The sequence below is a fragment of the Dermacentor andersoni genome, chromosome 5 (assembly GCF_023375885.2).
Source record: "Dermacentor andersoni chromosome 5, qqDerAnde1_hic_scaffold, whole genome shotgun sequence".
NCBI classification, from domain to species: domain Eukaryota; kingdom Metazoa; phylum Arthropoda; class Arachnida; order Ixodida; family Ixodidae; genus Dermacentor; species Dermacentor andersoni.
The window spans coordinates 75,475,780-75,500,344 of NC_092818.1; the positions used below are offsets into that span (position 1 = coordinate 75,475,780).

The following is a 24,565-nucleotide window of genomic DNA, read 5'->3' on the forward strand; positions in this document are numbered from 1 at the left end:
CATGTTGCTGTGGCTGTCTATACAGATTATGCGTAAATTTTCTATTCGGATTGGGTTGTTCTTTTTTCTCGACGAATATCTAATTTGGTGAACTTAGTCCCGGGCCTTTTTTTTCTCGTTTTTGCCTTTTGAATCCCGGAAAAGATGATAAATTTTTCTCTTTTTCTCTGAGACTCATTACCGACGGCTTATTTTAGGCCTTGAAAGGATGCTATTTAGAAATAACAAATTGAGGTGGTAATATTTTCAATGGACATTTTAGTAACACTTGTCGAACTAATAAACATCCCGCTACTCTTTCAGAAAGACCACACTCGAATTGCAGACGAATTTGAAGGGAGACAATCATTACGTGAGACATTACTTGCGAAACAGATTTCATGATAAAGTGACTACAACTGAGAAATGGCAAACAAAACAAAAACAGAAGAAGAAATGCAACGCAAATGGTGGTGATGACATTAGCAGTGCGGAGATGAGGGGGTCGTCAGCGCGAACAAAGTGACACTGCGTATTTGTGGAGGTTATTTTTCAAAAAGTTGCTTCTAGGCCGCGCGTACGGTAAGCACGCATGTCGAAGGATATTTTCTTCGTCGAACCCTTCCTGCCTGACAGAGATATTGCGAAGCCGAAAGTGAGCGAACATACCTCTTCGATCACGGGGCCGTCCGTCCGTCTTCCGTGGGTTCCGTTCGACTTGCGTAACCGCGACAGCCGTCGTCCCTACGGATGCTATAACTCCACTGCGCGCAAAATTGCAGGCTTGAAGTAAGAGCGAACATAACCACGCATCTCGTTTTGCCGTGCAGTGAATCGCGAACTGGGGATTCAGCGTACAACTTCCTCCGGCACGCGTCTACGGCCTGACTCGTATACGTGAATGTGTATCTGGCCTTCGCAGCCTCGGAAGGGCATTGCAGTAATGGCTGACCTCTGAACTCATTGGCTTTTTCGACGGCGAACGAAGGAAGAGACCGCCATTATTGGGCTGACTTGTGAACAGAGTGTAAATCTTTCCGTCTCTGGCGTTCTCTGCGTACCCTCTCCACTTCTGGCTTTTCTTAGCAAAGCAGCTTATAGACGCCTGTATACGTGCGCCGGCTTGGAGAAACCGACCAGAGAATGGGTAGCTGTAAATGGATAGAGCGAGGGGCATTCCGACATGCACTCTCGCTCTTACCCGGCCTATTCGTCGTCTCTCACTATCTCGTTTTCCTGCTCGCTTCAAGAGCGTGGCGTGCATGCCTCAGAAGCGAACAGGAGGTCGCTTGCAGAAAAAAGAAAGCATTTTCACTTTCTGCTTTTGACGACCAATGGGACTTTCTGAGCCATGCCTTTGACAGCGACACTGCGTGACGCTGTTGGCGAGGCATGTCATTGTAGCCTAGAAGCTTCGCTTGACCCCCTCCCCCCTCTCTCTCTCTCTCTCTCTCTCTCTCTCTCTGTAGCTTATAGTCACTTTGCAGTTACTTTAGTAGGGCTCGCTGGCATCATCCTCCGACTTGTAAATCGAGCCGAAAGAATCTCCGAGGATTCGAAGAACTGGCCATGAAGTACACCTCGTCCCTCGGTATCGCAGGATACCGATATCGATGCTGCTTCCTCCAGTATACCTTATCGCGCCGCGAGAGGGCTGTAATGCATAAAGGTATTTTTGTTACGACTCCAGATCGCTGAGATTACGTGCTGTCATTCTACGTCGCGTCTTACGGTATTCCGATAGAACGAAATCGTCGCGCTGCCGCCAGTGTCTGGCAGCGTCCCAAATCATTCCATTCCAAACAGAAACATGAAATATGAGTAATTACTGGATTACGTGTACCGTGTATGTATACTATGTAATATGTCTCTTCGTTTTCCCTCATGGTGTAATATTAAATATTTCGCTGTAACGTTGAAACCATCTGACAATTGCCCGTACGTGTATATTCCCCGTTTCGCGTTATGTTTTTCGGTGTTCGCTAATTTCACTCGTAACCATAAGAAGAAAGAGAGTAAAACGAATTCGCACTGCGGAATTGTGGCTAGTGTATCGCAGATCACGGTCTATCGTTTCCCGTGCGAGAGATGGGTTAAATTTCGTTAGAACATGTTTGTGTTTTGCTGCTTCCAGCGGACATTTTGGAAGCAGTAATGTTCCCAGCTGCTTAATTGACGATGCAGGATAAGAATGGTCTTTGTCAACCTGAAAAGAAAGACAATGAACACGCATTAGTGCATTATGGAGACAAATCAGACTATAAGACAATTCTTCCAACGAAGAGACAGTAAACTCTTTGCTTTCCGAGTGGCGTGAAATGCCGTTTACATTTCTTTTCAAAGAGTGGAAGGGCAGCAATTTGGAACTTTTTACATACAATCACCGAACATGAGTTTGGTGCGATTAATTAGTTCCACTCAGCATGCAAGGTTCACATATTAATTTGCTTTTCTCTCTCTCTCTCTCTCTCTCTCTTTAACATATACTATTTTTAGCCACGGCCCACCCAGGGTTGGGCCTCCATGTGAAACAGACAAGTGCAGGTGGTTGAATTAAAAAAAGAGGTTCTCTCTTACTTACTCGGCAAATTAGCAAACAAGTGTTCCCAAATGTGAGTCTCGTTTGAGGTATAAAGGTTATTATTACGTATTCATGCAAATCCCTGCAGCCCCCTCATCGGCATTAGTATACCGGGAGGAAGTAAAGCAAAACATGCACTTTCGTTGCAAAAATAATGAGAGATACACTAAGGATGCCGGACACATAATGCACAAACAAGTACAACTATGAATTACGGCAATGAAGGCAGCAACATTTATGCGCGCGCCATGCCTTCTCTGTTGTGCCCGCGGCCTGTGCGAACGAGCGAGCGATACGCGCAAGACCCAGTCAGGCTTTGCCTATCTCTAGTACGCAACTGTACGCGTAGTATATATGTTCGGCAGGAATGCCAACCGCTTTAGTGTCCCGCGTTGCGGCTCAGGGCGCTATGCTGCTCGCCTTCGAAGCCTCGCCGCAGTGGCTGCTTCAATTAGGCTCTCAGCAGCTGCACGACGTGCGTTAAGCGGCCGCGCTGCTTTACGTTCCTGGCGGACATAACGAGGCCCATATCGGCGCCATCCCAGTTGGCGCTCTCTTTTTCTTTTTTTCCGGCCGATCTCTGCAAGTCACCGACGACAATGAGCATCACGCTGAGTTTCCCGTGGCCCACCAGCTGAGATATGTCGGGAATACGGAGTACATAACGTACACGCGGATAATAAGGCTGGCCCCCTGGGGGAGGCGGGGGGGTGCTGTGGACCTCTTGCGGCACTGCGCGCTGCCAAGGCAAAAAGTGGAGGCAATTAAGGCACCTGTGCGATCCTAACAATGCGCGCCGCTAACTTTGCATGTACCCGCTCTGAGGCCGTGCAGATAATGCGAATGGGGAGGGGGGGGCTTGACGTCGTTCTTATAACCCATTTCATTGTTTGTCGGCCCTCCCCTGTGATAGCTTTGTTTGCTATTTTCGCTCCCATAGTGAGGCTATGAACAAGAGGAAGAGCAGATAAAAAACTGATAAGGGCCATCCTTGCGGCTGTTTTCTCCGGGTGCATTTAAACGCGTTGCACTTGCTACTGCTTCTCCAAATTGATAAGGTTCTGAACTGTCCCCGGTAAAGTAGCGCCATACGCGTATCTCCCAAGTCGCGTCGCTTAACGTCGCCGTAACGGAAAATAAAGTGTTTGCCGCTCACTCGGACCACACTGTGTTGTCATAAGAGAAACGCGTTGTTAACAAAGTAGTCCAGAACTTTTTTACATAACGAAACGCATTGTACGGTCTCAAACCAGGAAGACATGACTACGAAGGAAAATAACACACATGACGTTGAATGAGGAGGTGCATGTTGTTTTGAACGATCGTTATACGTTATCGGTTGTCATAGTTATTAGAGCTTCTATACGCAATATCTACTTGGCTGTGACGAAGTGGGCTGCTTCGTTAGTTTTTTTTTTAAAGTATCATAGGAACAAGGCAGTGGTTATTTCGAGATAGGTGGCGCGAAATTTTCAGTCTTTGATTTGGATCGCTAATGGGCAGCTAATACTGGGCAGCTGTTCGGTGACCGCACTGCTGGATGTAATAAAGATTAGTGGGCCAAGAATGATGAGTATTTCAACATTTGTCCGCTGTTTTCAGATTTTGGTCACGCGCCGCCGAGGACCCTTCGTGCCACCTAAACATTACTATGCGAGAAGAGGCTGTTTGTACCAACCGCCAACAATATCGAAACTACTGGCCTCAAGACCGTCACCGTTCTTCCCTCCCCAAGCTCACCTACGCTCCGAATAAGCCCCGTCATGCCATGCCATCATTCATCGCTAATGCACTTCATTGATCGCCGCGTGTATACAATTATACGACGTCAGGTATTTTCGTGCATTGGAATGATGCCTTGATGATGGCCATTTCGGTTTGGTCCGTCTCTGTGTTAGCCGGGACTCAATCTCCAAAGTTGAAACAATACGCCATTTGACAGTTTTTTCGTCATTCGAGGCGTCGTAGGTGCCTGTCTGCAAGCCCGAACAACTTGCGGTATATAATGTACAGAGTACACGATTGAATGGGAGCTCGAATCGCAATCTTGGTTTCCTCTTGTGTAGTCTGTGAAGCGATAATTTCGCAAAAGGCGTTCTTCTTGCGAAAGTTGGCGGGGTCCACGAAACATTTCACGCTCTTGTATCACTTTCTCTAGGTCCACTCGCAACTGAAACGTCGTCTTATGTCCGACACACATGTATGCCTCAGCAACGTTTGCACCTTATATATGTTTCGAATTTATTCATAATTTACAATATCCGGCCCTTTGTATGACAATTCTTAAGCAGTTCTTTCTTATCTTCTCTGCCCTTCACGGTTCCGCTCCAGCCTTAACGCGAAGGAAAAAGGGCACGTAGTTCCATTTCGTTCGAATCGCTTCCTCGCCTAATGAACCTGAACGTGGCTTCGAGTCCGTGATTTGGCGAGTGAACTCAGAGAGTTCTTTGAAGCATCCCTTGATGAGAAGCGCGGGAAAAGAAGGAGAAGTTATAAAGAAAGAAAAAGAACAACCGTCGCCGTCGTCGACGTATCGCGAGCGCCGAGACCTCCTTAGGCACGATGACGAAACCGGGGTTTGTGGCGAAGGGGGGGGGGGGGGGGGGGGCGCCCATACATGGGCGCGCATTTACAAACGCCTCCACGACACCTGGAAAAGAAACGAGAAACAGCGAGTTACTCGAGCGTTTGCGCGCACTCCCCTTGTTCTGTGTGCGCAGCGAGCAAACAGAAATATGCATATGGAGCCAGAGCAGCGCGCACACAAGCAGTGAGTGATTCCGGTAATCGCTCGTGCCCGGAGAACAATAATCCCTTAAGCGCCCCGAGGCTAAAAAGCCCTGCGCGTGAGCCCGACCTCCTTCGAAGACTTGAGAAAGCGCTCGCGCCGCGTTGTGTACGCATCTATATGGGCGTCGTGAATGCTTATTAGATTGACAGGCGCCACATACTATATAGGCGCAACCGCGCGCTGGCGCGTTGCGTTGCGTTGCGTTGTGTGTGTGTGTGGGTACACACCGGAAAGCGTATGCTCGCGCATGCACGGATTGCGTACACATTACGGCCGCTGTCAGCCTCATTAGGAGTAGCTTCAGTGCAAGCGTGATTCACAGGCAGTTGTTTCTCATGCGCGCGCACCGACGACGCTCGTGCAAATAACGAGGCAGAGAGAAAACAAACAAAAAGACGCCACACCGAAACGGGTAACAGGCGCAGACGCACGCGTTGACTGCGCGCGATATCGCTCGAAGTGGCTGAGTGGGGCGTTCGAGAAAAAGAGCTTCTTGATAGCAAGCGGCGCGGGGTGTGTCGCTTGTCTGTGTCAGCGGATATAAGGCGCGCCAGAGAGTCGCCAAGTTGCATGCGACAAGCGCGAGATGCGTGGCGACGCGTGCGTGTCGGCGAAGCGTGCCCGCAGTTGCGCGAAGAGTGGTGCATGCGCGTGTGATTTGGTTGTTCGCTACAATATATACGTCGGCCTATATAGCCGCCACAGCCGCCGTCGTCTGCTGTGTGCTCTTGACTTACACGTGGTTGCCCAGCTGGAAATGGCTGCGATGAATTTCCGGGCAGTCGTGTGTACGTGGGCTCGTGACACGGGCCTCCGCCGCAGGTCTTCGGCCTTCTGTTTTCGGAGCCTCGATGGCACTGTTTTTGGGGAAACGGGAAAAAGAGTGTGAACGGAGCCAAAGGCGTTCGTGAAGCGGGGGCTCATTCACGTCGTACAGACACGTTTGCAGGCAGGCACCGTCCCCTTGTACTACATGTACCTGTTCTTGATTTCCTTTTTTTCGATTACATCTGTATTGGGACAGAAGTACGGGAAAAGACAAGGTGGATATCTTGCCAACTAAGCTAATCCTTTAGATAATTTCTTTAACCATGCGCAGTCCAAGACAAGTGACCACCCAAACGTAGTGTAAGGTGGCGCGGCTTATGATGTTGAGCACGGGTCTCAAGTTATGAAGTTAAGGTTGTTTGGACAAATTTTCAGTTCATAGGGCTGGTACTGTTGTTTCGTTGTGCGTTACTTGAGCGTTTCTTTCTCTTGCTACTCTTTTTTTTAGGAGGTACCGTTCAGCAATGAATCCGTACCAACTTGCTCAGTTAAGCGTTCCTTCTTTTACATGTATTAATGACAATGCTGCTAAAGGAGCATGCCCAGAACGGGGACGAGTTTCCGTGTTGTAATTTTAGTATAACCTCAAAGTACATGGATTAAACATATCCCGTCATCGTAGTTACTATTTCGTCTTGTGTAATAAGACTATTGTTCCCTTGGATTGTTTCAGCAGAGCCATCTATTCTTCGCTGAAGCGATGGCTTCAGCATTCCCGTGATTTAGGAAGAACATCGAGAAAATTTAAGATAATATATACAGCATTTAAAGAATGCACTTGAGCAATTCCTGCGTGCGCAAGCGAGCGTTTAAACAAAAAACGCACGCGCGCAAAGACATACATAGAGAGAGAGAGAGAGAGAGAGAGAGAGAGAGAGAGAGAGAAGCAGTTGGAAAAGCAATCATCTCATAAGCCAAACAATGATCAAGTTGCTGCAACATAAATACTTTATGGCAGCAATGGAACAAACACCAAAATTTAACTGATGATGTGCGTCTTCCTGAAACATTAGAACACAGCTAAACACAGCACACCGAGCTAAATGCTATGTTCGTTTTGTACGCGGAACGTCTGGGAGAGCTGCAATCACGGCGCGCAAGCGGGCATGTCACGTGGTTTGTGCGTGTTTTTTTTTTCGCGGGCATCTGGAAAACACTAATAGTTAATAGATAGAAAGTTAGAAACTGTCTATTCGGACGTTTTGCAAACCGTTCTGCAACTTTCCAATTGGATTCTTTTTCCTATCTTTGTTGCTTCAGAAGTTGGTTACCTAACTTTGACTAATTATCCAGTTAAGCAAAATACAAAACGTAGCGTGACACACTAGATACAAAAGTGAGCAACATGCATATGGTCGCGTCATTTTAGAGTGCATCGGCATATTTTTAAACTCTGGCTAAATTTAGCTAAAACACCCTGTATATTAGTGCAAAAAATGCGTCCGCATCTGTGACCGTGCAAGGAAAGAAATCAAACCGGGTATTATCTGCCGGCCATGAACTGCCGATAAATAAAATGGCCAAAACACAGAAACTTCAAGCGTTATCTCGAACGAGGATGCTGAGATCGCGGATTGACAAACACACACACACACGCGCATAAACGATAAGAAACGTCGGCCAGCTACAATTTTAAGCGTAACACTGAGTGCCGAAGTTTACAGCGTGTTTATATCAGCGTCACAGATGCGTGCGAAACGCGGTATCCACGGGATATAGTGAAGTCCATTATTTTTAACTCGCTGTCATGCCTTCTTGCTCTCTTTTGTTTCAGTTTTCTATCCGCTATAAGAACACCTGCACGAGAAAATTTCTTTCAGCGTAGATACACATATGCAGCAGGTTAACGGCACCACTCCTGCGCATGCCTCCTTCTCAATTTTGTTTTGGTTGTTTCCTTGTCTTCGCTTCTTTTGCGCAGCTTTTTTCATTTTTTCATCTCGCACCTCACGCCGTTCCTGTTTTTGATGCCAGTCTGATAGCCATCTTCACGCTGCGCTAATTTCCGGTCTCTGCAGGAGGCCTCCGCAAAATAACCATAACGAAAAAAATAAAAATGAGAATGCAGACTTGTTCCCCAATTTATGCTTGAGTTGAGGAGTCCAGATTGAATAACAACAACAGCGAAAGAGGTTACACGCGTGGTACTTCGTCGTGTCGTATAGAACCTCCGTTGGCTGCGGCAGCTTAAAACGTCCGTGGCTCTTGCAGCCGCTTTTTTTTTATATTCTGTACCTTTGAATATAGCGCAACTTCGAGCTCATGTTTCTTCAAAGCTTGCCGCTTCCCTATACACCGACGCTGCATGCAACCTGCCGAGTCTTATGCATATGTTGCGACGAAAGCTAAGAAGCAGCAGTGCTGATTTCTAAGTTAAAGTGTTACTTTTGTTGTTTTGTCTTTGCTGCGTCAATGTGTCACCATTGACGTAATAAATCCTGGAGATTCCGTTCGACGTGTGGGACTGGGCTGCCTGGTAACGTTTCCGCCGAAGCGAGTCGAGCAGTTTCTTTTCTCTTTTTTTTCTTTTCAAGCAGTATACATTGAGAATTTGGGAATTAATTATTAGCGTAAAAGTAACGGCGCAGATCATGTAAAAATAATCTTCCAGACTAGGGTCCCATAGTTAGAAGACTGTAGGGGGGACCCATGATGAAAAATACATGAGTAAGTGACAAAAAAAAAAGTAAACACTTATGAAGCAGTACGCAGCTACAACTAAATACAAAAAAAATATTGCTATAAAGAAACCCAGCGATGAATGTACGAAGCGAAAAAATCGACATAATTATACAAGTTAATGAGCGCTGGACATAATAAAAAGATTAAAATGCCAGAAGGAGACATTTCAGAGCGTTTTTTTAATGTATAAATGCCAGACAACCAGTTTAAGTTCGATGGGAAAGAGTTCCAGAATGAGATGGCTGTAAACGACAAGGTTTTTATTCCGCAATTAGCGCAAACTCGTGGCAATAATAAACTTCCTTCCGACGCGAAACGCGTGCAGTTAGCGTTTTCTAACAAGGCGTTGTTGGTAAGTTCGAAAGGTTGTTGGTGATTTATTATTTTGTAAGACAAGCACTTACAATTAGGGTGACATAGCTTCCTAAAATGCAAAATGTTGTATTGCCTAAGTAAAGCAAGAGCATTAGAAAGGTGAGGACTGAAAAAAACGATACGGATTGCCCAGTTCTGGATGTGTCGCGCCGATGAAATCTAAGATTGATATGTGCTCTCCCAGGTGGCTGTACCGTAGATTAAATGACTGTGGATGAAGGAAATATAGAGAAATAACAGTACATTAGTCGAAAATTATGGCCTAGCTTTAGTTAACGCACAAATACCAAAAGCAATGTTTTTTACTTGACGTTATTCATATGAAAAGCAAAATTAAGAGTCACATCAAAACGCACTCCAAGAAATGAAATCGAGTCACACGCAGACATAATATTAAGACCTAGCCCCAGAATTGCCGGCATAAATATCGGCTTGAGATAGTATCTGGAAATCATGAATTTAGTTTTAGAAGGGTTTATAGCTAGATCATTATTATTGCACCAGTTAACACCTGCAACGTTTAGTACAGAGCTTAGTGTTTACGTTATAGAGGGAACCGTTTTGTCTCTGCATGATACCGCATCTATTGTTGGCATATAACACTCAATATCCAAAACTTAAAACATCAGGGAGGTCATGTATATAAATGATGAATAGTTGGGGGCCAAGAATGAACCCATGAGGAACACCTTCGTTAGTAATAGTGTTTGAGCAAGTGCCACCCGTGAAAACCACGTATTGTGAGTTAAGCAGGTAAATATTCAAGAAGTTTACGGCGGGACCGATGATACTTTAAGAATCAAGCTTGCTGAATAGAATAGAGTGATTGCGCGTGTCAAAGGCTTTAGTTAAATTCAAAACTACTGAACCTGAGAAATCACCACTATTCATTGAATGTTTGATAAAGTCAGTCAAAGAAAGTAAAGCATGGTGAGTAGAGCTTCCTTTGCTAACTCCAAACTGGCAAGGCTTTATAATATTAAATTTTGTTAGGTAAGTATTTAGGCTATTAGCAAACGAATGTTCAATGAGTTTGTTTAATGAAGACAAAATAGATGTAGGCCTGTAGTTTATAATTGCTTGTTTGTCACCTTCCTTAAATATTGATATGACTTTAGCATGGTTTAGTGAGTAAAAAAAAACAACCTTCAGCAAAAATGACGTTGATTCAGAAATCAGGGATCATTCAGAAATCTAGGGATCAGAAATCAAATAAGCAAACATCTTTAAATGCGCAAATGCATTTAAGTGCACAAATGCACTCCAGGCCACAGAAGTGTTTTTAAGATTACAAATAGACTGAAGAAGCAGAAAAGAGGGGAAAAATTAATGAGGTAAACGGCGGCAAACCAGATGAAGAAACGTCTTTGTGACTACAGGATGGTAAACAGAAATACTCCGCAAACGCGTTTTAAATATTGGCAGAGTAATGATAAATGATGTCATTGTAACTTCTTTTCATTATAGACATGCTCAGAGCAGGCATACTTAATAATTCATTGAACAGTTTCTACTATTTTGGGGGTTATTCTTATTCATTGTTATAATAGCGTTTCTTGGCGTGTTTTAGTAAAGAGTTGAAAGTTGCAATGAAATTTATAGCGAAGCACCAAGGCGCTATTGAATGGTTTCTTCTTCACTCTTTTGCAGAGATTATCCTTTTTTCTGAGACTGGTTAAAAGAGCAGCTGATACCCAAGGTTTCTTAGGCTTTTGGTATTTATTGTTGCATGCAGCAGTAGAAGTGCTAGAAGAAACAACTCCCAAAAGTAAATTGCGGATGACATCAACCGCCTGTTGTGTCTAAGTTAGAGATTACACTTACAGTTAGAGATATAGCGTTATAGAAATTTTCTCGATCAAAGTCTGTCATATGAAATGTTGTGTTAATGCTAGCTACATGACTATCAAACGCGACAAATATGGGATAATGATCGGTAATATCTACATTAACTACGCCAAACGCCTGCAGGCTGAAGTTAGAAAAGGCACGATCCAGAAGAGTGCGAGTTCAATATGTATACGGCCCGTGTACTGTATATATATATGATGACAGAAAACGTGTTATATGTATTCTAGTTGCCGTCAGCTACAAGCGCAATGGTCTGCTTTCCTGTCCGTGTCGACTGGCAGACAACATTGTTGAGCTCTGTCTTTCGTGACTGATATTACGTATTAAGCACAGGATTACGTGTGTACATGATATATATATATATATATATATATATATATATATATATATATATATATATATATATATATATATATATATATATATATATATATATATATATATATATATATATGCGCGCATCTTTGCCCTGGTAATTTCGCTTTTGTCGCGTTCTTAATGCGTCGTTCGCCTACGCATTAAGATGGCTTTGCGAATGAAAGTATTTTAAAAAGTGCGACTTTGCGTCGAAAGTATCTCCAAACGTTCAATAATCAAGTTTGCGAGTAAATTTCGCTTTTCTTCTCTTTTTCACACGACTTCATCTAAGCAGCTGGTTGTCGCTATAGTCGCTATAGTAGCTATTTTTCTCCCACGTTGTGTGTCCCCTCAATGACACCAGAGCGTTGGTCTCTCGCCTCTGTATATGTGATTGCGGCCTTGATTTTCTATTCTCTCTTTTCTTTATTTTTGCTTTATTACGAGCCTGTGATTGCCGATATATCTAAACTTGATTATTCATGAAACGCACGTTTCTTTACCAGTCGAAATACTTGTGTAGTACGCTTTAAGAAAACGTAGAACAGTCTAAGACGGCAAACTTCTTAAAACGCCAGTCATATCCTGATGCATCTGACGCGTTCGACGATGTCAGCTAAAGAAAGGCAATACATCAAATTAACCTAAACAGCAGTGATCGATGCAAAGTGTTCGCCACCAGTAATTTAATCTCGCTGTTGTCAATATGTTCGTTAGATTGATGGCTGTCTGTGGAAGAGGCCTCACTTAAATCTATAACATATAAAGCACCCTCTGTGCATCCCAGCTAACTTGACTGATGCACGATTGATCGAAAAAATGCCGAGCGAAATAGAGCGTGCGGTATGATAAGTTCTATTGGGAGCGTCAGAAAACTTGCCCTTTGCTGAAAAATTAAACTATATAAAACTAAAGAAACTAAATAAATCTGACCTGTGATTACAGGCTAGTTCATCTAAATTCACTGCGTGAATCGAAGTCCAGGATTAAACATTTTTTAAAAGTGTGTTCGCCACTCTCGTTTTTCTAAGTTAGCTAAGACGCTAAGTCAGTCAAAATTCTTGAGACGACTTTCGCGTTTTCTGCCTCCCACTCTGCTTTTTCTTCCTTGTATTAAGCTTTCACTTCGTGCAAGTTGCTGTTTTGCCTCTGGACAGTTTCGCGAGATCGCAGGACCCAGGCTTTATCCCGACCAGGGATATTCGTGCCTGTATAGAGTAACAATCTGCGGACAGTGATAGTCTCAGCATATAGTGCAAGTCACGTGTAACAGTGCACGTAGAAACGAAGAAATTCTGCCGTTGGGACCGAATATTGTTGCAACTGGACAGACGTCAAAACATGTACGCAGACGCGCCGTTCTGAAATTACACGTCGGTAAATTCCCATCTCCAGTGCACGGCATAGCGTCAAAAAAAGTGAGCTTTCAAAGAGATTCTTCAATTATGCGGCTGCATTCCACTGAGACAGAAGCAATGCACAAAAATTAAGAAGTGAAACATCCAGCCTCAACTGTATACCTCTTTGCAACTATTCAAGTTAGGTGTAATTTGCCAAAAATGTTTGAAAAGCCTGCGGCGTACAGAACCTGCTTCACGCACGCCGAGTGCATAATTGCATGACATTCCGCTCTTGACAGACCGGACTGAGTACATGAAACGGTGGGCCCAATTGCTGGACGAGCTTATTTTAGGTCGTCTACAAATACTGCGTCCCCCATAAACATTGTCTGTTTTCCGAAATGTCACTCATTTATTCTATTTGTCGACATGTTTTGACGAACAAACGAAATTTTTTTGGGTGACATCGTGGTTACAGTACCTGCTTTTCGGTGATAATGACATGTGTATTGCGAATATTTAGTCTTTGATCGAGTTATAAAGTTGTAAACGCGAAGGTGACTTATCGCTGAAAGCGATATATCGTTATTTTTACAGCGTATTAATTACCGAGTTCGTCATCGACCTTTTTACGCTCAAATTTGGGTACCTCATATCGTCATTGTTACGCATATGGACAGGCATCTGAATATAGTACTTTTGCTGAGCGGGATCGCTATTGGACTTGCAGTTGGAGTGCCTAGCCTCCTCTATAGTTCTTAGAAAATGACACTACAATGTTGCCGTTCGCAAGTAATGGTATTTCGAAGTGTCCGCTTCGTGTTCAAGCCAAGGATTGTTACAGCACCATACTTTTAAAGGCAAAATGTGCAACAAGGCAGCATATATTTCGCACGGATTTGGTGCTTACTCGTCTGGAAGTGTATGGTCGCTTTCTGTGGGCCAATATGTGACTTTGTGGGGTGAGAAATTGCCGTCGAACGTGCCGCTGCTGCTCCTTAATGCGAATCGCCCGCACCGAAATGAACGTGTTGGCGTAATGCTCACGTGACCTCCCTCTCTGCTGCTCGCAGTGGATCAGACAGCGCTGAGGTCGCATGAGCGGTACCGTATAGTCCAATATAGGTGGCATCGCCCCTGTTTTTCATCTTATTCGTTTTCTCGTTTACGAGACCTCTGTTCTCGCTAAGAATTGCGAATTCGTTATTGCGGAATTCGTTGTCTTTCAACGCAGCTTGACTTAATCATTTCCTTTATTGTCGCCGTAAGCTCCTGTTTTCCTGTACGTATCGGCTTAGTGCAACATCCGCCAATAAGCAGACGACGCCTCATCGAGTCATCTATGTCTACGTATTCTTGGGATGAAAACATTTTATTAGGCTCAGTGTCTCCCGAGCGGGGGTAGCGACATGTGTCATACGACCGTTGCTATTTACACGTCGGGTAAATTTTGAGAGGCCCCCTAACTCCAAGTGCGATCATTGTATCTCTTCCGCTGGCTCCCCCTCAACCCCTTCCTCCCTCATCTCTTTTCTGTCTCTGACACGCCTGATCTTCTCACCTCGACATGTGGCGATAATTGAACAGTGATTATAAGTGAAGTCACCCAAGATTGCATCAACTCAATCGGGCTTGTTCACTGTTTTTCTCTCGCAGGTTCTGCGTTCCGTGCTGCCGCTCACAAGCTCCATCATCGGGTCGAGGAGTATCCGCACTCGTTCCACCTGTTTTCAGGTTTGTGTACGCTGCGTTTTCGTTTCTCTCTGTCAGGCTCCCCAGTTCATTCCCAGTCACTCTCGATCAAGAGGTGCTGCGCAGCTGGACAAAGGCCCACAAAACACGCCGATGGGCTGTAAACATGTGCGAACGAATGAGTCACGCTGCGTTTAGAGGCCGGGCATAATACTGCGGCTCCCAATTTAACGCCGCACACGAATGACGACGGCTCGTTCGCAAGTTTCTAAAGACCGCGCAGGGTGAATGCTCGTAATACCCGTGCAATGACTAGTTTTTTTTCATTCGCCGGTAATTTTCCGCTTCACAAAAAAGCGCGCAAACGTCCGACCCGTGAACCGGCGTGTTCGTGGCTATATTTCGTGTTTGAGCAGTATCGCTGTATTGAACGGTCGAACTTTCATATAGTAGAGCTCTTAGACCCCCCCCCTCCCCCCCCCCGGGGGGGGGGGGGGGGCAAGTGAGTAAGCTCGCGATGACGAGATCGATGCTGTACCCTCCCTTTGGCGAAAAAATTACGAACCATAGCTCTGGTTTGCGGTCCTTGTCGAATGGGCACCGCCGATTGCTTCGCGGAACCGAAGATTGCCTCGTTCAATACGGAATTCTTCTTGCTGACGCGGCGAACTGCTTAGTTTAATTGTGCGCGAGGCGGAATGCCCCGACATAAAGGCGTGCGACGCATTCACTTCAACAGCCTTATCGCGCGTATGGAGGAGAGAATGATTGGCCTCTTTGTGCGTGTATGATATATTGCTTCTATGAGTCACCCTCGCTTAGGTGCGGTGTAAAAAACGCGCTCCGAAAAGAGGTCGCGTGAAAAAAAAAGTACCAGTTCACGACGGGAATGGCCTGAACGATTTTGGAAATAGACTTGCCAATCGAGGAGGCTATAGGTTCTTATTTGTTGCGTCTCTAAACTGAACGTGGCCTATCCGGCAATGAATAAGTTCTTTTCAAGTTCAAGAACAAATGTGAGTTGTTCTTGATTTCACGTTTTTAGGACACCCCACAAAAGTGCGGAATTAACAAAAAAGAAGTCATTCTACGAAATACAATGGCGTCGTTGATGAAAATGAAGCATTTCTTTTCTTCTTGTAGGATATAGCTTCACACAACATGACTTCAGGTTAGTTGGTAGCCTTTATAATTAAACATAGGTCATGCTAACAGGACCACACAAAGAAAGGCAGAGACCCAACAGTGCCCTATAGGTAGAACTAGATGGAAGCACAGTCCTGTCATGTCTGTCTGTCTTCATGACTCCGAAACAATGATATCGCAGTCTTGGAAACTACAGAGAGCACAGAAGTGTATTACGGCAGCTGAATTCAAAATGCTTTTCCTTCGGAAGTGCCATTAGCAGTCCGACATCACATTTATCTGGAATCTTGGCCCGTATTCCAAGAAACCTCTTGCGCATAGAATCGCTCCTATAGAAAAAAAATCAGCTAATCCCGGTAATGGACACATCATCATGGCTAGAGACGGCAGTCGGCCAATTGCAAAGAGTAATCACGAACTCAAAGCTGTGTCAGTTAGGTGCCTGCTCTCTAGAACAATTTTAGCCTAATAACATTTTTTTGTGATCACGGGGCCCTATTTACGAGACCCCTGCTTCGCGAAAGTTCTGGTGCAAGTTTTCCGCGCGATTTTTTATTCCTTTAAAACAACACACACACACACAATTACCACGAACGTTTCCGCGCAGGTCCCAACGGTTGTCCGAGGCGGCGCGGCAGGCAGACGTACACGCGCTACCAGACGCTGGAACTCGAGAAGGAGTTCCACTTCAACCACTACCTGACGCGGCGGCGGCGCATCGAGATCGCGCACGCCCTGTGCCTCACCGAGCGCCAGATCAAGATCTGGTTCCAGAATCGGCGCATGAAGCTCAAGAAGGAGCTGCGCGCCGTCAAGGAGATCAACGAGCAGGCGCGCCTGGAGGCCAAGCACTCCGGCAGGCCGCCTTCCAGCGGCGCGGACGCGGGGACCGCGTTGCAGCAGTCTTCGTCCTCTTCGTCTTCCTCCGCGACTTCGGCGCGCGCCGGCGGAGCCGGGAGGTCCACCTCGGAGGTCGCGCCGGGGGTCGAACCCGCCGACAGCGACGACAGCGAGGACAAGGACGACGTCATCCTGAACCCCGACGAGCCTTACGACGACGACAACGACCTCGAGGCGCCCGAGGCGCGAGCGACGCCGCAGCGGCCGGTGCCGCTCGCGCTGGGCGTCGTCGATGTCAAGGGAGCGTCCTCGGCGTGCGGAGCGCTCCCTCGCGCGTGACGTTGTCTCTGCACGAACACCTCCCGCGCTTCTGCGACCAAACCCTACGCGAGATCGTGCGTCTTGGAGTGCCGGCTAGCCAGCCTCGTATACGTGGACCTGCGAAAGTGTGCGTGAATATTTTGCTGACTTGCGTGGGTTTCTTCGCCTTCGAGTCAAGTACCTTCGTATTTTGTTTTTTTTTGTAGTAAAAAAAAAAAAGGAAAGTTTCATTCTGGACAAAGAAAGGTCGCGAAGTCCGTCCAGTGATCACCTCATTCGTACACCATCGTCAGATCTCCCTTCCCCTCATGTAGAGCTCGGGATAATGAGTCCTGAGGTGCCTTTGCCTTTTTCTGTAGTAGTGAGGCTATTTAAGATGTTGTAGCGTGTGACTGCGACGTGTGTGCGAAAGCCTTCTGAGGCGTGCACGGCGGGTCAGCGTGCTTTCTGCGGGACCCATCGTGACCCCCTTGCAGTACAACTTATAATCAAAAAGAAAAGGATAGCATTGTAAAGCTATAACTCTCGTTGTTTTTCTGCGTTTGTTTTCTAGCCAATCATTCGTGCAATCTATTCTTGTTGAAGACTTTGCCCGCCTCCTCATTTCGTTATTCCGTTTTTTTTTCCCCTTTTATTCTGTCTCCTACGGCTGAGTGCTCCAAGCATTCAAGGAGCAGTGTTCACGGCATCACCAAAGTGGCGCAATGTATAATCATTTGCTTTCACATAGTGTCGTGTGTTTCCGTGTCATGCGTAGAGAGCATACCCACAGAAATCGCTTGTGCATTGCTGGATTTGAGAGAGCCAACAGATAGAGAAAACAGGAACATTTGCAACGGGCATTTATTTTCATAAGCTTCTCTCACATTTTATTGAAATGCTGAAACTGATTATGTAGTTCAGTCGTGTTGATTTTACGCAGTAGAATGGCAGATAGATTTATTTTAAAAAAGTTGTCAGCTATTTAGAATGTGTATTCGCTATACCTTGCAGCCTCTTCGGCACATATACGTATCCTACTGAAAAAAAAAGCGACTGCTGTGAATGTCCGCGGTGCAAATGTATACGTAGAGTGCGTACTTCCGCTGAATCCCATATGTCGTTCGTTTTGTGTTTTTGTTGTTCGTTCGTTGCCTTCTGATTAGCTGAAATAATCAAAGCCCACGTGGAGTCCAGTCGGTTTCAACAAGCTGAAAGAAAACCGTTGCGTTCGTCTGCAGTTCACCGAAATTTACGTCGGTACCTCAGTGGGCCGAATGCTGTTGCGCTGGCGCTTCTCAACTTGACACTTGATAATGCCGCCACAGAAATGTATAAAATCTCGCATCGTGACACTACACCAGGCTTATTTTTTTCTTGTAATAACATCTTCTAATCACTTATCTGTCTTCACACGAGCGTACGTGCGCGAGAACAAAGTCATCCTCGTCAATGTGTGTTTGGTTAAAACACTCGCTCTCGTTACCTTCGGCGAATGAGCTCGGGATAAATCGCACAAGACCGCTTCTTCCGTTATGCTTCTAGCGCTGTACAGCATAAGTGTAGCGTAAAGCCACGCGAACTTGCAGTAGAAAAGACGGTTCACTGACATTCGACCTCTTCGGTATCGTTACACTGGTATACCATGTACCGCAAACGTGTCGCAGTGCCTCAAACGACGCAACGCTTCAGGCCGTATCATAGCCTCGCGCGGCATCCGATTTCTTATCTCCGCCTGCGAACCATTTTCTACGCATGCGCTGCGCCTCGGAGTCGGCGAGGTTGTACAGAATGTATACGTTTTCGGGAGGCGAAGAAGGTGCTTTTAAGTACCGCGCGACCAGCGCGCGAGTCGAACAGTCAGAGGCGCCTCGGCGAGGCTCGTTAGGCTATTCAAATGAGCCCACCCTAGTGCCACTTCCGGCTAAATGCATCTCCTCACACGGCGCACAAAGCCGCAGCAGCAGCGCCGCGCCGGGAGGCCCGCGCGCCGGCCGATAAGCGTGCCACTGAGCAGGGGCCGCACGTAGGCCCTGCTCTCAGTCGCCGGGCCGCCGACGAGCAAACAGCACGGGGTCATTGGGATCGCGGGCACGCTTGGATGCGCGGAAGGCGCATTACCATAACTGCGCCCTGTTCATCCGCCGCCGCTGCTCTCTCCTCGGTTTTCCGCTGCCCTCTTATTACGGTTATCGCCAGCCAAACATAGCGAGAATGCCCAAACAGAAGCAGCAGCGGCACTGCAGCACTGCCGGGAACGTGTAGTGGAGCAAAAGTACGCACGCGTATATGCGCGCCCTCTAACTGCGAGAGTGCGAGATAGGTCGCCTGATTCGCGTAAATGAGGCGTCCGTCCGTCCGTCCGCGTGTGTGCTTCGCTTGTCAAGCCCTTTCATTCTTTCGCTGTCGCGGCGCGAGCAACGGGCGGCGTCTAAACGCGCCAGAAACAAAACAAAACAGAAGAAAAAGAAAAAAAAAGAAAGACCGCGCACGCCAGCGCGAAGGTTGAAAAATCCGTCGTCCACCTCGCGTCCTCCCACATAGACACTGCTGTTGAGCCGTGCCGAGAACGAGCAGAGCGCGCAACGGGCTATAGCAGAGCGATAAAGGCTTCGGAGCGCAGCGGCGCACCACACGCACACTCAAAAAAAAAAAAAGGAAGAAGAAGAAGAAGAAAGGAAATTGTGCATCTCTGGCTGTTGGGTTCCCCTTTGGCGCACGGGCATATAGGAGCGCAGTCAGGAAAGCAGTCCGTCATAACAAACGCGCTTCTCGGTGCGATGCGGTCCTTTGTGGAGCGCGACGTGCGGATGCGTCTCGTTCGGGCGCCGCCGCCGCCGCTGGCACCGCGGCTACACGGCGGCTGCCCGCCTTCGAGCGCCCTGAATAACGGCTCCGACGGCGCCACCGAGTCTGGGTCCCGCTGGTGCCGCCAGCGCTCGGTCCGCTGCCCGCGTCTCGGCGGCAGCAGAAGAAACAGAGCTGGCTTGCAAATCGGTCGACCCTGGGTTTTGGGTCCTGTAAACAAATCGCCTCCCGCAACGACGCCAGTGGGCGTTCTAGATGGGCAATCGCATAGGTGCCGGAGATAGCGGTAGGGAGGAGGGGGGGGGGGGGGAGGTGAGCTCTGTCTTCCGCCTGCTGCTCCCTTCACGCGGACACAAAGGCAGAGACTGTGCTCCTTTTCCTATATAGACGCGCCGTCGGTTTGTGACACGGGCGGTGGATGCTCTGCTGCGCAGAAGGGAGAACCAGAAGGAAGCCTTGTGACACGCGCTTATACCAGAGACGACTCAACCTTCGAACGCCATTCAACCTGTACTCGTGCCAGGCGAGTTTGTGTCGCCTGTCGAATCGTAGCGACGCGAGCGTGCCACTGTCTTTCGATCCGCTTCGCGAGCGTGCGCAGCCGAACCTAAACCATAATCGGACTCTGCAATTTTCGGTATAGTTGCAACTGCTAAAACGAACGGTGTAAAAGTAGGCGCGTTTGATTAGTTATTCTACTCCTTTACAAAGGGCCTGTCACTCAACATCGACCGGTATAAAGGAGAAAGTTTAAGCATAACGACAAACGGTTACAGCAACGCAGAGGTGTACGTGCACGATAGGTTTGTAGTCATAGCGGCTACTATAGCACTCTTGGTATAGCGTTGCAGGTGTGGAGACGCAGTACCACATCACAAAGCGCCAGGTCTGCCTTTCAGCAGGACGTACATGCACAGCACCTCTTTTATATTTATGTGTACATCTATCCAAGATGACAGCGTACATAATATATAGGCTGGGCTAAAGCATGTCCCTAGATCAAGTCTGTATTCGCGCTCGCGCAAACACAATCACAGCAGCAGGTTTCCCTGTACATCGTGCAAACAGCAGCGTGCATGCTCCTTGTGTGGCGTAGGACGAACTGCGATGTTCAACGTTCCGATGCTTGTTGAAACGACCAATCTTTGCGCCCTCTCGTGCAGTTCCCCAGCTCGTGCCTTATTGAGGGGCCCCAGCAAGGGGTGACGCGTGGCCGTACGTCAGTTAGCTTCGCCGCTGTCTTATATCATGTGCTTCTATTGTGAGTTGGCCTCTTTTATACGTGAGCTTAGTCTGCCGTTTAGTGTACGTACAATGTCGTGGTAGTCTCCGCCGAGATGCGTTGAATATTTATGAAGAAAGCTATATGAAACGCCGGTCTCATATTTCGCGACGTAATCTGTATGAGTGCACTGTTTTGTGTCCTTTTGTTGTGCTCAGGAAGATGCGCTGTGCAATACAACCGTTCAGAGTGCCTTGTTCCCCTTCTTTCTTCCTCACAACATGTCCTTATTTACGCGCTCTTCAGATGTCGTAGCAAATTCGAGCCTTGACGGCTCGTGAAGTGTTGTTGCTAGCTGTGGCAAAAAGCCTTCCCAGGGATGGCACGAACAAGCCAGTAGAGAGTTTTAGTGCGGCGTTCGTTGCGCACGCACTGGGGTTGCATGTAAGCGCAAGCGCCATGTCTCGCGGAGCGCGCATGCGCATAACGCAACAAGACCAAACGTGCGAGCGTACCGTTGGAGGCATCGCGTCCCGATGTCGTCGTTCTCGTAATGTTCGGGACAGCGCGAGACTGCTCGCTTTTGCAGTATGGCGGCGTCAGAAAGCAACCAGCAACAAGCTGCTTACTTTAATGTGGCCTTTAATTTGGTTCACGTAACAGCGTACTCCCGTGTGTACTAAAGGTTGGGTCGCGACAAATGCCGTGGCGTTCCGCGAAAAGATTGCGCACAGCATACGCGGCGTCATGAACGGAGTACTAAAACTCTCGAATGGTTTTACTTTTGCAATTGAGTGCTGCGCGAAGTGCCAGCGGGAATTTCTAAACCGCTGCAACCGACTTCGAAAATAATTTCGCTGGGATGCACTCTGTCCATTTTGTTAAAGGAAGAGAGCAATGGCAGTGGGAAACAAAGTTATTTTATTTCAAGGGTGTCAATAATTCTACGTGGCGTCTTATTGGACAGAAGCCAGACCAGCACAGGCCAGTATGTGCAACTGGTTTGAGGAAGACAGCCAGGTTTGGTAGATGTGATAAGAAGCATACATTTTTTTAGGTGCGTAAGTACTCTGTAGGAAAACACGCTTGTTGCGTTCGCATGAACGAGCGTGTGGGTGCCTTCGCGTAGCATGCTGAAAGAAATGAAGGTGGCAGATGCAAACGTCTTTTGATGATAGTGAAAACATTGCCTCCCTCATCTGGCATAAGCGAAATCTCGAACCGAAACACTATTTGGTGCCGAATAGGGATTATTCCTAAAAAGATATGTACTATGTATAACTTCGACTTCAGCAATAAAACAGTGAAGAAGTTTACAGTTTTAGCCTTTTATACGATCCTATCCTCAAATGCGATTATCGAAACAACTAAAAACATCCGGATCTCTTTATTTGGTGGAGCATGTCAGCTGATATAAGCGAGCCTAACTTTATACTCAGTTTGCTTTAAAAATTATCTGGAAGTGTTTACTGCGTTTAACGCTACTGCAGTACTTGACCTGAATCTCAGGCTATAGTAATTTGTTTAAATTAATATCTATCGCAGTTCTTGACAATTGTCGGCTAACAACACCTAGAATGGATTTGTACACATCCACGGCGTCTTGGTTACTTTTTCTTCTGTGTGTGTGTTTTTTTTTTACTTCCAGAAGAGTACTCAGAATGAAGATAAGGAAACTTGACTTTACGTGACACGAGAAGGGTAATGTTGTTTTGCTCTAAACGTGGCTGTACAGTAGAGTATTTCGCGAACAATGGCGCTGTGTTCTTCGCTTGTTAATGAACCTAAACAAAAGATCGGCATTTAGGTAGTCACGCCTGTGTTTTTGTTCGAAAGCGAGATAATTATTGATTTTTCACAAGTTTATATTTTTGTGACTCATTGTCAGCACCCTGCGTGGAACGAGAGCTGGCCGAACATCTTTGATAGCAAGTTGGCTGATGTTTTATTGTTCATTTTTTTTTTTTTACTGCGATAGTGAACCTTTGCTTCGAGCCGTGTTCTACGTTTTCGTTGCATGGGCAGAGAGAAAATGACCTGTGCCCGTTCCGAGTGCATAGAGTGTGTTCTAAACGGTGCAAGGTACGAATTTCTGAAGCTGTTAATGCTTGAATGTGCTCGTTTGTTCGTTTCAAGGATCACTGATTTCTTTCAGGAATAAAGTGCCTACATGAGACTCTTTTCTATCGTAGTTATTTTGTAAATCTACAATGGCCACTCACGTGGTGGCGGTCGGGTCCGATGGTACCGTCGAAAATGTCCCGAGATTTATGATCGCGCTAACGAGCTTATTGTGCTCGTCATCGCGATAATGTGCGATAAGAGCCTTGCGAATACTGTTTCTGAGGGCACCGCTGTAAGGGCCGCTCGCTCGAAAGTACAACTGTAACCCGCCAGCCGTGCAATTAGTGGCTCACTGATAACAATGTTTTAGCATTACGCTATATACCTTGTAGGCTCAGCAACAGTATCGTCCCGCGTCATCCCAAACAATCCTACACTCGCGAATGTCTAATTTGATGACAGACAGTCTGCATCTATGTCATCTTCGAATGCAGTGCCATTTCTTTTGGTGCCTGTTTTGTCGCAGCGGTGCTACCCAGTCTGTTACACCGATTTGGAGCAGAACGCGAAAGCGCCTGTGGTGAGATTCTAGGCCGCGTTGCATGCGGATCCCCGTGTGAGATCAAAACGTTCCCGGGGCTTCCAGCTATAGCATCTCTCATAAGTTTGGCTCAAAGTGAGATCAAGAAGAGCGAGAGAGAATGGGAAGGAGAGGAAAGAAAGGAGAAAGGCAGGTAGGTTAACCAAAGAAGGAAAGTCCTGTTTGTTGCAATACACTGGGAGATGGGGAAGGGGGAGGTAGAGGCATGAGAAGGAAATGGAGAGAGGCACAAAGCACATTCACCCGATCATATGCAGCACTTTACAATCACATGACACAATCGTAATTAACATCAGTTTAAGTAATTTGTGTGGGCTTGTCGTCCTTAGAGGAAGCTTTAGCTCGGGAGATCCGATCCAGGTACATTGGAACGAATAAGTATTTTTTCTGGGCAACCGCTGCGCTCACCTTGATCAGGTTATTTGTATATAAAATATAAAAAGAGTTACAATCTAGTGGCTGTAGCTAACACATTTTTTTATTAGGCCGCCGTTTTTTCTTGTTTTGGAAAAAATCTGAAAATTAAAAATAAATTGAAAAAGAGAAAGATTGAGTACAATGTTTTCAACTTTCTGATTCAGTAATAAATAACGATATCACAAATTTTGTAAACTGCACTTATTAAAGCTTATGAAGCCGGAAAAATTTATCTGTTTCCACTGCTCTGAATTGTACCACTACTTCGTGAGTAGTTGCATATATTTTGGAAACACTGCAACAATTGCACGTAAGTCGTAAGCTTATAAATAAACTTTGTCCGCTTTAGATGCCCTAACAGATGCAGTTTACACGACTGCAATCTCTTTGCTGGGTACAAAGCTACAGATTCGTAAACTTCGTGCTTCTTGTTTTTGAAACTTGCCGATTTTCAGCGACCTTTGTAAAAAAAAAGTTGAGGAGCAAACTTAGAAGCCTGCTTCCTAAAGTCACAATAAATTTACTTTCTCTCTCAAATTCAATAAAATTTACTCAGAGAGGTCCCGCGGTTGTCTCATAAAAGCATTCCTGTGCATTACATGTATTCGAATAGGGAACTCTGAGTTAACTGGCACCAAGATGAGGCTTCCTCTTAAGAATAAAATCGTCAAACATTAGCCATTCACGATCC

The 24,565-nt window shown here is 46.4% G+C and overlaps 1 protein-coding gene across 1 annotated transcript in view; it reads left to right on the forward strand.

Annotated features, from left to right (window-relative positions):
* The window catches only part of LOC126530783 (uncharacterized), an 88,732-nt gene extending 65,759 nt beyond the window's left edge, over nt 1-22,973 (forward strand). The window contains exons 2-3 of the mRNA XM_050178066.2: nt 14,441-14,518; nt 16,230-22,973. Coding sequence (XP_050034023.1) covers nt 14,441-14,518; nt 16,230-16,801 — 650 coding nt within the window. The 3' untranslated portion in view covers nt 16,802-22,973. The remainder of the gene's footprint in view (nt 1-14,440; nt 14,519-16,229) is intronic.
* The last annotated feature ends 1,592 nt before the right edge of the window (nt 22,974-24,565 follow it).